General features: G+C 49.2%; 1 protein-coding gene across 3 annotated transcripts in view; it reads right to left on the reverse strand.

The window, feature by feature from the left end:
* CDC23 (cell division cycle 23) overlaps positions 1–14,934 on the reverse strand; it is a 205,215-nt gene that overhangs the window by 92,199 nt on the left and 98,082 nt on the right. For 2 of the 3 annotated variants that reach the window (XM_069651563.1, XM_069651565.1), the window contains 5 exons: positions 14,071–14,143; positions 11,461–11,598; positions 8,544–8,586; positions 1,091–1,196; positions 675–807 (listed from right to left, as the gene is read on the reverse strand). In XM_069651563.1, coding sequence (XP_069507664.1) covers positions 675–807; positions 1,091–1,196; positions 8,544–8,586; positions 11,461–11,598; positions 14,071–14,143 — 493 coding nt within the window. The remainder of the gene's footprint in view (positions 1–674; positions 808–1,090; positions 1,197–8,543; positions 8,587–11,460; positions 11,599–14,070; positions 14,144–14,934) is intronic. The other variant, XM_069651564.1, reaches the window with a different exon arrangement.

The following is a 14,934-nucleotide window of genomic DNA, read 5'->3' on the forward strand; positions in this document are numbered from 1 at the left end:
AATAATTTTGAGTGAGGTGGGGTGAGGGCATGGGTGCTACAGAGATTTAGATATAGGTAGTGCACCTCTCGCTCACACACACAATTGGATACTCCGTCAACCAGATGTATGTTTTTTTTTCAATCTGCCCAGGTCTATTGCCAAAACGTCAATCATTGCCAGGTTTTACTCTGGGGAGGAAAGAGACCTGTGTGCATGCAAGACAATTGCAGCTTTTCTACTATTCTAGGTCATATCACATACATAGTCTGACCATGCTCGAAGCCTTCTCCCAAGTATTGTTTGGGTTGTCAGCTCTGGCCTTTCGCCTGCACCTCCCCAAGAAAAGGTTGGGACTCGAGCTGCCATCTTTGACACCTCAGTCATAGCTGCCATCTTCCAAAGTGGTTGCATTTGTGCTAAGCAACAATGGAGGTTCTGTGAGACCCAGCCTCGTACAACATTTGTGCAGTGTCACTCACTGATGCATGCAGCAGCAGCAGTGCTCCCAACTCACTGGCTAAAAGTGTTGCTTACACAAGAGAGTTGACAAACAACTTCTTAATAGCGTTTTTGCCCCCAATTGCAATGTTTTGAGAGACATTCTGTGAATCCAGACTGCCCAAAACATACACCCTTTCTAAGGACAGTCTCTCCCCATCATTAACATCTCTTCTAAACACACACATGCTTACCATCTCTTTGTCAGTGATGAGGTTGCACAGTTCCAGCCAGGCTCCCCAGTGTAAAGGAAGGGCATGTGTCGCTTCAACAAACACATCAATGGCCTCTTTGACTAAATCTAATTTGCGTAGCACCACACCATATCTGTAGAAAGAGAAGTGTGAACATTTGAAAGTGCAGCCTCCAGCAAAGCACATTCTAGTGCAATACAACTGCTTAAGCAGCGTATACGAATACTTCTGACATGGCATTGTTTTAATCAACTAGATATTACAGATCTCAGCATTCGAAGTATTCGGGGGTGGAAGATTACTCATTAACTATCCGTTAAGGCCCAGCATACAATAAGCATGGCATTTAAGAGGGCAGGGATGCGGGACAGTTGTCGGATTCTTGCCACCCACTTCGCACCCTTCACAAACCGTACAGGTAAAGGCCGAATCCATCGAGCTCCTGGGCCTTTTGCTTTTTGCTCAACTCCACTCGCAACTCCCGTAGTGCTTCATTCTTCACCTGTCCCTTTTCCAGAGGACCTGAAAAAGGAGCAGAAGTGAAAATTCCTGCAGCACAAAAATCTGCCCACAACTCAACCCCTGATCGACAACGGACTGGCATTTTAGCACTGAACACGGCTGAGCATGATCTAAACTCAATTCTCCCTGGCTGGGTACTGCAGAAACTACTGCCACTGATCTAAAACACCCATACTAAGCAGCCACACCTCCTCAAAGCCCACCATGCCTTAAATCTGCCAGGAACAGCAGCATTGAAATCCCACTGTTGTAATGCACTCATTCAATCTAGGAAGGAACAAGTTACTTACCTGTAACTGTTGTTCTCCAGCATGGGTCTGGCATGGATTCACATGCTCATGAATATTCCCCGTCGTCAGGCTGGGAATCCTCGGTAAAGAAAAAACCAGTATCAGTTTCGTTTCTGATCTGTCTTTCGTAGTAGTAACCAATCACTGATCTCTGCATCATACTGACCACAGCCAATGACTGCCCTCTACCTAAGCCCCGCCTCTGGCAGCCATCTTCAGATTTGGTAGCACGTGAAGTGGCAGTATGACCAAGTGAAGAGCCGCAGAGGGGTAGGCGGGAGGGTTCGCATGTGAATCCATGCCAGACCCATGCTGGAGAACAACAGTTACAGGTAAGTAACTTGTTCCTTCTCCAGCATGGGGTCTGGCATGGATTCACATGCTCATGAATAAAGAATACATAGCAGTACACACATGCACAACCACAGGAGGTGGCAAAGGCTCAACATTAAGCATTACACCAAACTCAACATTAAGCAAATCTTACCTCCTCACCAGGCTCACCTTAGGCGAACAGGTTGCGCAGCACTGCTTGGCCGACCCTGGACTCCTCCCTGGAATCCCGATCGACGCAGTAGAATTTCGTGAAGGTGTGCGTCGACCTCCACGTAGCAGCCCTGCAGATGTCCAGCAAGGGCACACCAGATAGGAACGCTGTGGTAGCTGCGATCGCTCTGGTGGAATGGGCTCTCAGACGGCCAGGCAGCGGTCGGTTTGCCAACCGATGACAGTACATGATACAGCCGGAGAGCCATCTGGAAATGGAAGCCTTCGAGAGAGCCTTCCCCTGATTGACAGGTCCAAAGTTCACAAAGAGTTGTGATGTCTTCCGAAAACACTTTGTGCGGTCCACGTAGAACTTCAGCGCTCTAGCCACATCCAGCGAGTGCAAAGTCCTTTCAGCCGGCGACGAAGGCGACGGGAAGAAAACAGGCAACACCAAGGGTTCGTTGAGGTGGAAGTCCGACGGCACCTTGGGCATGAAGGAGGGGTGCGTCCTGAGCACTACCCTCGTGTCGTGAAAAGTCAAGTACGGGGCCTTGCAGGAAAAGGGCCTGGATCTCTCCCACCCGTCGTGCGGAGGTGATGGCCACAAGAAACGCTGTTTTCCACGACAAGAACTTCAACGGAGCCGAGTGCAGAGGCTCGAACGGAGGTCCCATGAGCTTGGTCAGCACCACGTTGAGCTCCCACGCCGGGGCCGGAGCCTTCACCGGCGGGAACGATCTGAACAGTCCCTTCATTAACTCTTTCACCAGATGATGAGACCACAAAGACGTCCGCCCCGTGGTTCTGGTGTATCGGGAGATCGCAGCAAGATGAATCTTGATGGACGCGTGCGCCAGTCCAGCCTGGGCCAGCGTCAGTAGGTACGGCAGTACTTGGGGAGCCATAATCCGTAGAGGGTTAATCTTCTGTGCGTGGCACCAGACAGAGAACCTCTTCCATTTGTGTCCGTAGCATTTAAGAGTTGAGGACGCCCTGGCCTTTGCAAGAACCTCTCTGCAGTCGGCCGGTATGTCGTATCCTCCAAACTCGAACGCTGCAGGAGCCAGGCCTGCAAGTTCAGCGACTTCAGGTCGTGATGGAGGATGGCGCCTCCTTCCCTGGAGAGAAGATCCGCGTCCACTGGCAGCTTGATTGACGGGGACGCTGACAAGTCCGGGAACCATATCTGCCTCGGCCACGCAGGTGCGACGAGGATCATCCTGCACCGTGACCTCTTTAGCTGGTTGATGAGCCGGATCAGCAATGGCAATGGAGGGAACGCGTATAGAAACAGGCCCTCCCAGGGGAACGAGAAAGCATCGCCCATGCTCCTCAGCTGGGGAAACCTGCTGGCGAACCTCCGGCACTTGGAGTTTGTCGCCGTCGCGAACAGATCGATCTGGGGTGTGCCCCACCGTCGAAAGAGGCGGTCCACTAGATCCTGTCGTAGTTCCCACCCGTGGCACGAGCGCAGCTCCCTGCTGAGTGAGTCGGCAATGGTGTTTTTTTTATCCCTGCCAGATGAAACGGCACCAGAAACATCCCTTGGGCGACGGCCCAATGCCACAGATCCTGCGCCTCCCTGGACAGGGCTGGGGACCTGGTTCCGCCCTGTTTCCTGATGTAGAACATGGTGGTGGTGTTGTCGGTGAAGATCCTCACCACCTTGCCCTTGAGGGACGGAAGGAAGGACCTGAGGGCCCAAAACACTGCACGGAGCTCCAGGACGTTGATATGGAGGGACTTCTCCGTCGGGAACCAAAGGCCTCTCACGTGCAGATTTTCGGTGTGCGCTCCCCACTCTTCCAGGGAGGCATCCGTGGTCACTGTCTCCTGGTGGCCGGAGGTCTGGAAGTCCATGCCCGCCGTCAGATGCGCGCGGGTGCCCCACCACCGGATCGCTCGTCGGAAACTCTCGTCGAGTGTGATCCTCTCCTCGAAACTGCCCGTCGTCTGGATCCAGCGCGCGTCCAGGAACTCCTGCAACGGGCGCATCTGGAGTCTGCACAGGGGGATGAGGTAAATGCAAGAAGACATCATTCCGAGGAGGGACTTGATGGACCTCACTCTGGCCGCGTCCGCAACCAGCATCCGCTGCACCTTGCCCAAAATGGCCCTCGTCCTTTCCTCCGACGGATAAGCCAGAAGCGACACTGTGTCGAGCTTCGCTCCCAGAAACAGTGCGTCTTGGCGTAGTTTATGGAGAATCCCTGGTCCGTGAGTAGTTGGACGGTCCTTGCCGTGTGCTCCACGGCGAGCTCCTTCGTCTTCGCTCGGATGAGCCAGTCGTCCAGGTAGGGGTAGACGTGGATCCCCTCGGCGCAGCTGCGCCGCTACCGGTGCGAGGCACTTGGTGAACACCCTGGGTGCTGACCTCAGTCCGAAGGGAAGGGCTCTGAACTGATAGTGACGCCCTTGGACCACGAACCTGAGAAACTTTCGGTGTCCCTTTAGGATGGGAATATGGAAGTAGGCATCCTCCAAATCCAACAACGACAGGAAAAAGCCCTCCTCCAGCTGACCCAGGACGTGCTGGAGGGTGACCATCCGGAACTTCTGTGCCTTGATGAATTTGTTCAGTCGTCGTAGGTCCAGGATGGGACGCCATCCTCCCGTCTTCTTCTTCACGAGGAAGTATCTTGAGTAAACTCCGGAGCCCCGAAGCCTCTTTGGGACGAGCTCGATGGCGCCCTTCCTGAGCATCGCCTTTACCTCCAAGAGAAGTTGAGGGACGTGATGTTCTTTCCTGGCCACAGGGGGGACGTGCGGGCACCTCTTTAGAAACTCGAGCGCGTGACCCTGGGCTAGGGCGTCCAGCACCCAACGGTCGGTGGAGATGGACTCCCACACGCTGACGAAGCACGCCAGCCGGCCTCCCACCGGGGTGCTTCGGTGGGGGCCCGACCCCACGGTCGGTTCAGTCCTGCTTCGACGAGGCTTTGCCGCCTTGACCTCCTTGGCGACGACGGCGGGGTCCGCCTGACTTGCCTCGTCCCCTGTAAGCTTCCTGCGACGACGAACGGGCCGCTTGACGGTAGGTGGAAAATCCGCCGCCGGAACCTTTGGAGGCACCCCGTTTGTCTCTGCCGCTCCGAAAGGGCAGCCGCCGTTGCTGGAGAATCCCAAGAGCCCGGGCCGTCTCCGTGTCTGCCTTGATGGCTTGAAGGGAATCGTCCACTGTTTTCCCAAACAGGTTGTTTCCGTCGAACGGCATGTCCAAGACTCTGGTCTGCACGTCCTGACGGAAGTCAGTAGCCTTGAGCCATCCACGCCGCCTAAGGCACACGCCGTTGCCCAACTGGCGAAATCCAGTGTCAGCGATGTCCGTCGCAATCGTAATGGCGTGGTCCGACGCCATCTCTCCTTCCTGCAAGATCTCTAGGGCATCAGCCCTCTTGTCGTCCGGTAGGAAGTCCAGCAGGGGGGCCAGTTTGTACCACAACTCCCTGTCGTAGCGGGCTACGATAGCCAAGGCGTTGGCCGCCTTAATAGTCGTCGCTGCAGATGAGATGACCCTGCGTCCCATCGTATCCAATTTCTTTCCCTCGCCGTCCGGCGGGGAGGTCGACGTAGAGGCCGCGCCCCCCCCCGCTTTCTTCCTGGCCGCCGCGGAGACGACCGAGTCCGGGGTCGGCTGTGCCCGAAGGCACAAGGGGCCGTGTCCGGGACCCGGTACTTCTTCTCCTACCGATCCCTTCTAGCCGGCGTCGTGGATGGGTTCTTGAGGAGGGCGAGGCCCTCATCCCAAATATCATCCAGTAGAGGTACGGAGAGGACCGTCTTCCTCTTGGCCTCGCGCCGTTGATAAAGGAAACCTTCCTTCTTCTCTTCCGGGCAGAGCTGGAAAAGCTTGGATGCCCTGGCGATCATGGAGTGAAACGATCCAATCTCGTCAGGCAGGGAAGCCCGGGTGGGAGGTGACGACGGCAAATCCTCGTCGTAAACCTCGTCGTCTGTACCCGTCGCGGCCGTGTCAGTCCCCGTATCATCCCCACGAGTCGTGGACGGGGAGGAGGGCTGAACAGGGCGCGATGGCTGAAAAGGAGGTGGAGGATGAATCCTTCTTCTCTTAGGGGGAGGGCTCCCAGAAGGGCCTGGCTCCGGGTCCCCCGTCGGGAGCGGTTCCTCCGCTGGTAACGGCAGTCTCGTCCTTATCTCCGAGCATAAGGACTGTATAGCCAACAAAATGGCCGCCGAGTTGTCTTGCGGCACTGGTTGAGGGGATTCCGACGGGCGGTCAGGGGCCCCGTCGGCACCCTCGACGTTATCGTCGTCTCCCACATCGGGGTCCCTCCCGACGGGCTGGTCTTCTTCCACGCCAACGCCGTGGCTTAAGACTTCGATCAGCTCTTCCTCAGAGGTTGAGGCCGAATCCACGACGACCTCCTGCCCCCCCCTTTTTCTTCTCCGTCGGAGGTTTCACAGGGGTCCTGTCGATGGGCATAAAAGAGGACTCCCTCCGCGGTGGCAGGGAGACTCTGAGCCCCGAGGTCGCCACCACTGGTGTAGCCTCCACAGGCTGAGCCAGGGCCGTCGCGACTGTCTCGATAGAGGCCTTGGCCGGATGGATTAAGGCTTTCACCACCTTAGGTGCGCTCACCGCCTTCTCCTTGGGGGGAGGGTCAATGCCTCGCTGCCCCTCCGATGGGGCCTTCGAGCTCGACCGGGGCCTCTCCAGGAGCTTCGCCGGGTGCTCGGCCTTCCTCTTACCCAAACCAGAGCGTTGGCTCGTGGTTGATGGTGCCGGGGAGGATGCGCCCTGCCTGGCGCCCGTAGAGCCCGACCGTTCGGCGCTCCCGGTGCCAGCGGACTCGCGGTGCTTGGCCTTGTGTTGGACCCCCGTCGCCGGGGCGTCCTCAAAGGTCTTAGAAGACCGCTCGGATTTCTTCTTCTTCTCGCCTGACGGGCTCTTCACTTCCAGCCAGTTGGCGAGACGTTGATGGCGGTCCTTCATGGTCCGCTCCGACATATTGCCGCAAAACGCACAGTCCTTCTCCACGTGCGTCTTGTCCTCATGTAGGCAGTACAGACAAAAGGAGTGTTTGTCCTCCTTAAAGACATTCTGAAGCTGGCATCCAGGGCAGACCCTGAACAGCTTTCCGGGCGTCGAGCTTCCCTTCTCCTGGGACATGTCCGAGATGGGCCTGAGAAACTTCTGGAGTCCTCCAAAAGCGTGGCTCGACGGAATATACACCCTTGAGGGGCGTAGACCAATCCGACACGGGTCCCCGATGATCGGATGAAGAAACGGTGGAGCTCGAGGCTCTTTTGACCGAAAAATCGAAGTTTTTGAGAAAAAACGTGAACAAATAGCACTAACGCTCGAGAGCAATAGCACGAGGATCCCAACACTTGAACGTGCGGTAAAAATCTGAAGATGGCTGCCAGAGGCGGGGCTTAGGTAGAGGGCAGTCATTGGCTGTGGTCAGTATGACGCAGAGATCAGTGATTGGTTACTACTACGAAAGACAGATCAGAAACGAAACTGATACTGTTTTTTTCTTTACCGAGGATTCCCAGCCTGACGACGGGGAATATTCATGAGCATGTGAATCCATGCCAGACCCCATGCTGGAGAAACTGAATTCCCCAAATGCACTAACGTAGTAGGAAATTACCACCTGCTACTGAACTACACATACATTGAAAGCCACAAACATTTCTGCCAGTGCACCCCAAAATCAAGACCCATCGTACTCTCCATAACTTCAGTAAGGGACCCACTAACACCAACATCTCAGCGCAGGGTTCGTAATTGAGTGTAGTTGAGATCTAGTTAGCTCAGTATCCAGTGGTTATAAAGAATAGAAAATAAAGAATGAAATTATAACGAATCAAAAAACTACAAAAAATACCAATTTAGGTGCACCCCCCCCCCCCAAAATAGAAATAAAATATATTTCGTTATTTTGGATTCGTTAAAAATGCATTCTTTATTTTCAAATTTGTTACAATCACGTGTAACCATTTAGCTCCTGCTTGTAGCCTAGAAGATCCTGGCTAGTTTGACACCAACAGTTACCACGAGTCATGCTTGGCGTCCAAGGCCACATGATGCTTAAACACCTATGTGAATGTAACTATGTTTATTTAGAACAAACTATTAACAAACATTAGGGCACATTTGAAGCATGATGGGTCATATATAAGGGCCAAAATTATATATTTGCATCTTATGTGGAAGTTAGATTTGAGGAAAGCTATGCACTAGCTCCTGGTTCCCCACTGGCAGCTCCTAGTCACTGAATAATGCTCGATACCCAGGAGCTGGATTTAGCTCCCGCTTATCCAATCTTAATGTTGGTCCCTGCAGCCAATGCTCCTCAACACCTGTTGCTATTCCAGCAGTGCCCTAACTTGGCTCCAGCAATGTCCTTCAAGCCTGGTCATCACCCAGCTGCTTTTCCGGGACACTAAGCCATACAGTTCACCACTGACATACAGCACCACCTGATGTTTAAGAAGAGGCACCCGCCATCAGCTCAACCTATGCACTTCCAAGTGAAAGTAAGAGAACACCTAAGCATTAATAATGAGAGCAATTTAAATTGAACATAGAATCACCTACCCAGACTGTCCACAGTCTCATCGTCTTTTTTCTTCTCTCCAGACTGCAGGGACCAAAGGAAATAAATACAGCCCGTCATACAGCGATCAACCAGAAGCAGGCATAAACCTGGCAAGGAAGCATCTAAAGCAATCATTCGAACATTGTTTAATGTTCTAATCGCTGCCCACCTTCAAACGATGTGTAAAATCTATTCAGCCCAGGAACAACTCTTATGGTTACAACACATACAAATAATACAGTCAACATCATGATATTCAACCTACTTCAGGGATCCATGCTCCTGGAGAAAGGGATGATCAACTTTGGTGGCGCAGTCCCGCTGGTTTTTTATTATCGTTCTGTGTATGGCTGCCAGTTGGCCTGTGCTCCATTTGTTCTAAATTCATTGTGGCAATCCAATTCCCGCTTTAGTCAAACTTTGACTACGAAAATGCTGGTGAGAACCACTGCCTTGTACAGGCCCAAATCATTTTGCGTCGATTGGGAATCATTCCAGGCATAAAAGGGAACAGGGGGGAAGATTTAAGAATAAGATAACTGCTTAAGCAACTCCTCTCTTTTAGATATTTATCATACTACCTATCCACTGTCCCCTCTGATCCCTGCCAATCGTGTATACCATCCATGTGAAAAAAGAAAGAAAAAAAAAAACTCTTCGGACTGGGCTCAAAACCTAGCTATCCCTTAAGTTATGACAGGTGCTCTGGCCCAATTCTCAGTGAGCAAGCATGTTCCAAGCCGGTCAAAGGAGGGGGCGTAGCTGGATGACAACATGTACAAAGAGCAAGCACAGACCAGCACAAGCTCTATAAAATCACTGGTGATTTATTATGTTAGGGAGGCCAACAAAAAATCTGAAACAGAGGAAGGGCTATTACAGGAATCAATAACATAGAAAAAGTGACCCCCCAATGGTATTTTATAGGAAATAATAATAATAATAATAATAATAATAATAATAATAATAATAATTAGGCTTTTATATAGCGCTACAAACCCTCAGGTATCTGAGCTGAAAATGACCAGAATAGGCATATGATACAGGAAGAGACCATGCTAAGCACTTATAATACATAAAGGGATTTCAATAATGAACAATTTAAAAAGTAAGTGAGTTCATCATATATCTATTACGCAGAAGTGGACTTTACAACCATCTATAGCAGTGATATTCAAAATGATTTATGCCAAGCTCCCCCTTGAGAACGAAATATTGCTGCTTCCCCCTGCCCCGCCAGCTGCCATATATGCTTATATTTGCCACACTTGCCCATGAGGCAGCTAATAATGAGCTGAACGCATCAATAAACGAAGCAGCAGCATGGATTACCTCATTCCTTGAAGGTCGAGTAATGAAAGTATTTTCAGACCAAGCTAGCGCAGCACCCACTCCCATCAACTGTGGAGTTCCCCAAGGCTCTTGTGCCTCTCCCACCTTGTACAACATCTTTACTAATCCACTTTTTCGACTTCCTTTACACTAATTACGCAGATGATACACAAATCCTCCTCCCACTATCAGGTAACTATTCTCAAGACTGTGCCCTACTAAACACCAATATCCAGGCATGGATGGCAACCCATGGCCTTTGTCTTAACGATGAAAAGACAGAACTACTTCTGATTGGTCCACCTCAAACTTTAAATAAACTGAGCGCAGACTACACTGCTTTCGAAATAGACGGCACTAGGATCACAGTATCACCGGCTGTGAAGACCCTTGGGGTTTACTTAGACACTACTGCCTCACTCTCCAGTCAAGTCAATGCCATATCCTTATCTGCAGCCTATGCCACTAAACTTCTCACCGCAGCCAGACCATACCTATCTAAAGACAACTGCTTAACTATAGTACAAGTAGTGATAGTCGCTAAACTGGACTACTGCAATGTCCTTTTTGCAGGCACATCCTCTCACAACATACATAAGCTCCAGACGATTCAAAATAATGCCCTTCGAGCGGCATTGAACTTGCCCAAACATCACCATATATCGGACGACAGGAAAGCAGTACATTGGCTTCCGATAAGACAAAGAACCCTCTTCAAGACACTCGCCATTACCCACAGGTGCATATCCAACATGGCCCCTCCATACCTTGCTCAGAAAATGGTTCCCCACCAAACTTGTATGCCCACCAGAACACCCTACACCCACAGGCTGATCCAACCCAAATTCAAACGAACCAGATCAGGATGAGCAAGCTTCCCTGTCCTTGCTGTAAAATATTGAAACGCCCTCCCTCATCCCCTAAGGGCTGGAAACTCTTACTGGGCCTTTCGAAAAGACATAGAAACCTGGCTGTTCCCCTGAACTAATTGACGAGAACCATCGCTGCCCACATCAGTAGTCCGTGGCATGGCAACGTTACGGTCTGCGTCTCTGAATTTATGGATAAACATTGCCTTATACTTACTATTATGTTAAATGTTTTAAATGCTTCGGGACCACTGTCTATTCTTGTACTATGAACTCACCAGCTAAGGGGACACATGTAACTGGATCGCAGCACCCGGATGCCCGAGGGCTTGTGTGCGCTATATAAATGCAGTAAAGAATTTTCTATTAATATCTGTCACGCACTCTTTTGGTAGATCCTAGTGCCCCCTAGCCCCTGCGCACACCCTTTGGGGGCCAACCCCAGAGTTTGAACAGCACTGATCTATAGAGAGAAGCATTCACAGTGAAGGAAGGGCCTTGAACAGGTTTAATGCAGAAAGTGACCCCCACCATGAATCGATTCTACAGATGCACCTTCACCAAGCCTCTATCAAGAGGGAAAGTTCAAGGATTGAGCGTACAAGAACTGACCTCATGGCTTCGTCAACCATTTATAATAAAGAAAGTGGTGGCAAGAATGAACCATTGTAAAGTGGAAGTGTGCTCTTCAAGACTCTACACTAAGTGAACTTACCAAGTATTTGGAGTACATGTACAGAAAGTATGCTTTCTGGCTGTGGCAGTTGTAAAGGAAATATGCAGCCCGGTCATATTCTTTCAGGTCAAAGTAAGACTTCGCTAATGTGTAGGCATCAAGATCATGGGCGTCGTCCTGGGAGAGAAAATAACAGGTATGAGCAGCGTTTCACAGACACGCTGTCGTTTTAGAACAATTAAAGTACAAGAAAATACAACTTATCTATAGGATATTGCCCAGACAGTGACATTTCAATCATGGTGTCCAAGCAACATGCTTTGTCCTCTTGGAGGTAACAGCTAAATGGGAAGACCTGTGCAGTGACAAGTCCGAGAAACGAGAGAAATGCAAAGTGGGTAAAATCTCAAACGCTGTTACTAAAAGAGAAACACAAAAGAGGAAGTAAGTTGGAAGTGATGACCCCCACCAGCTCAATAAAGAGAGTTCATCACCCAGCAGTGACCAAGATCACCAACCCACAAGGAGAGGCGCCTCTCGACAATGGAGAACACCATAACCAACATGCCCTTAGCATGCACATTAACAATGATTTCAAAGAGCGACTCATTTACCCTCACCCCATGTTATGCCTTGAAGAGGGGAGCCACCCTGAAGAAATCCCTGTGTGCAGGGAAGGAGACCCTTTGGAAAGGTGAAACACCCTCAGATTATGAATTTGCCCCAAACAGCATCGACTACCCTTGGCATCGAGAAACTAAACTTCCTCGCAATATGGCTCCTGCTTGAACTGTACAACTGTGCACAGGCTGATCAGAAGGATGTGCAGAGTGGCACTGAAGCTACATTAACTGTAGAGGATAGGACACTGTTCGAAATTGAATTGCTGGGAAACATTTAGCTCTTGCTTGGAACCTAGAAGAGCCTGGTTAGCTGGACAACAAAAGTTCCCATGAGATACTCGTGTCCCTCCAGGTCAACTTGTGCCATACATGTGTGACATTAACTCTGTGTTTTGGGGAATATGTATAAATAATATAAGGACACATCTTGAAGACAATAAAAAAAAGGGGTCACATGTAATGACCAAAAGGTTTGATTTGCATTTCATGCAGAAGTTAGGTTTGTAGCAAGCTATTTACTTGCTCGTCTTTCTCTAGAAGTAGCTCGTGGTCGATACCCGATACCCAGAATCGCTTCTACTCATCAAATCTTAATTTTGATCCCTGCAGGGTGACCAGATTTTCCAAACTAAAAAGGAGGATGGGCCACATGCACAGTTGAAACAAAGGACATAATAAAAACAGCTGGTATACACTGAAACAGGCCTCAAAATCTGTGCTTGCCACTAGTTTGCGTAATTGACACTTGGCGAGTAGGTAATGGCGTGCTGTGTGTAGAATTGAAGTGGCGAGTGAATCTTTGACTGGCTAGTAGCTTCCAACTTGATATTTTTTTATCCCCACAGTGAGACACACAGGGCAGTCCAAAATAGCTCAACCATCAGATACACAAATTACTAGGAGGATTGGCATAGTTTAGCAGTCTCCAAATCACAGATGTAGGAAGTGTCTTGAACTGCTTTACAGGTCTACTTAGAATGGTTTAAAGCTTTGCATGGGCTCTTGGGGCATTTTTAAGCACAGCATAATGATGGTAATAAATGATGGTCGCACACTGAATTGTTGGGCACCGGGTGTACAGGAGAGCACTTTGGCAATCCCCCTCACCTTTTCATACCATTCCGTTTATGATCAAAGATGTCCTCGTCTTTCAATAAAATGTGTTCCCCTCTCATACTAGTAATATACTTTATTTCCTTTTAAGGTATATTCCTCGTCCATCGCATTTTTGTTTGCCTGCTCCTTAGTATCCTCCATTTACTATCACTTCTATACGACCCTCACTTTCATTGAGCATTTGTTCACTTCTGTTTCTTACTCTCAAATCATACATTGGATTACCCTTATGTTCCCATCTCTTTGCCATTGTACATTTTCTTACTCTATACCATTTTGCATGTTTTTTCCTATATATTCTGGTCTCTCTCATACATTACGGATTTCCTTTCACTTCTCCCGCCTGCCCAGTATGCATTTTCTTTCAATTATACATTTTCCTACCTCTTACATTGGCTATCACTTTTATCCTTACAACCACCCCTCATTTTAATTAACCTTCCATTTCTTACGCTATTAGTGTCCTCCCATCTAAAGCTTTGCAAATTCTTCACACAAACTTTCACCTCTTCCCTTCTCGTTGTTTTTTCATATTTTCTTTGAACCTGCTGAAATTCTGACAGTAAAATATTAATATATTTACAGTATACACCCCCGCCCCCATCATCCTCAGACGAACACCCTCTCCCTCACCCTCCCGGCCCCAGTACAATCGCTGAAACCAGAAGCACACCTCATGAATCAGATGCCAACACTTATCACTCTAAATTCACAGCCTTGACTGGGATAATGCTATTTAGCCACTTTTCAGACACATCAGTACAGCACTATTTTGGCCTGAGAAACCGAGAATGTCTGGCCGCTCTCCCAGACCAAAATGAACTATATCAGCTTTCAGGACCGGCCATAATAGGTCATTTGCCAGCCATGGTTCAAGTAGTTACTGATTCCAATAGTTTTGTTTCTTTACCTCTGTGAACTCAGGGGGAGGCGGTATATCAGCTACAGGAAGTGATTCCAGTGCAAATGCCAATTCAGATGCCCTGGAAATAGAAAGAGTAAAGACGTACATTTAGTCCAAACTATTTCTGTGGAGACCTCCGTAATACTGTAAAATGCACACGTGAGTTTGGTATGCCACATATTAACCAATTCGGTCTCCAGCACTAGACTGGCCATTCTGAAACGTTGTCAGCCTTAACGGGTTCTAGCAGTAAATGCGAGGTCGTTGGCATGCTATTCAGAACAGAGTTCATAGAATATTATCAGTAGACATCCAAATTCTCATCAAGCTGCAAAAGGGGTTAAGGTATGCGTTAAGGAGATTTTTCTGAGGCTCCATTTCTAGGGTCCATATACATATATAGCTCTACTTTGCTTACAAGAGATTTACTTTATAAGCTCCTGATCTCCAAGTGGCAGAATGGCATCAGAAGGCAAGGCAAACCTTCAGAAGGAGTGAACTAGTTTAAAGAAATCATTTTAATTAGCACACACTAAGGAAAGGGTCACACAATATATTTGTACAAATGATATTTCTTTACATAATAGAATTTAACTATCTAAAAAAACAAAAGTAGGTACTGTAAAGGAGTCGAAGAAAAAAAGAGGATTAAGTGGCATGGTGGTAGTAAAGACTTATTTGCACATGAAAAGCCCCTCAATATCCCAGGCTTTGAAGAGGGGTTTCCCTGCCTCAAAACTAATATTAAAGGGGCTGCCAGAATGTCAGTCAAAACAAACTCCGCCGTCCTGTGTCACAACCTACTTCTATCCATCACACAACAACTAAAGGATAATCTAACAGAAAGTTCCCTATGCGGGAGAATGTCTC

Source organism: Ambystoma mexicanum, chromosome 3p, assembly GCF_040938575.1.
Source record: "Ambystoma mexicanum isolate Mex_15411 chromosome 3p, UKY_AmexF1_1, whole genome shotgun sequence".
In the NCBI taxonomy this organism is placed as follows: Eukaryota; Metazoa; Chordata; class Amphibia; order Caudata; family Ambystomatidae; genus Ambystoma; species Ambystoma mexicanum.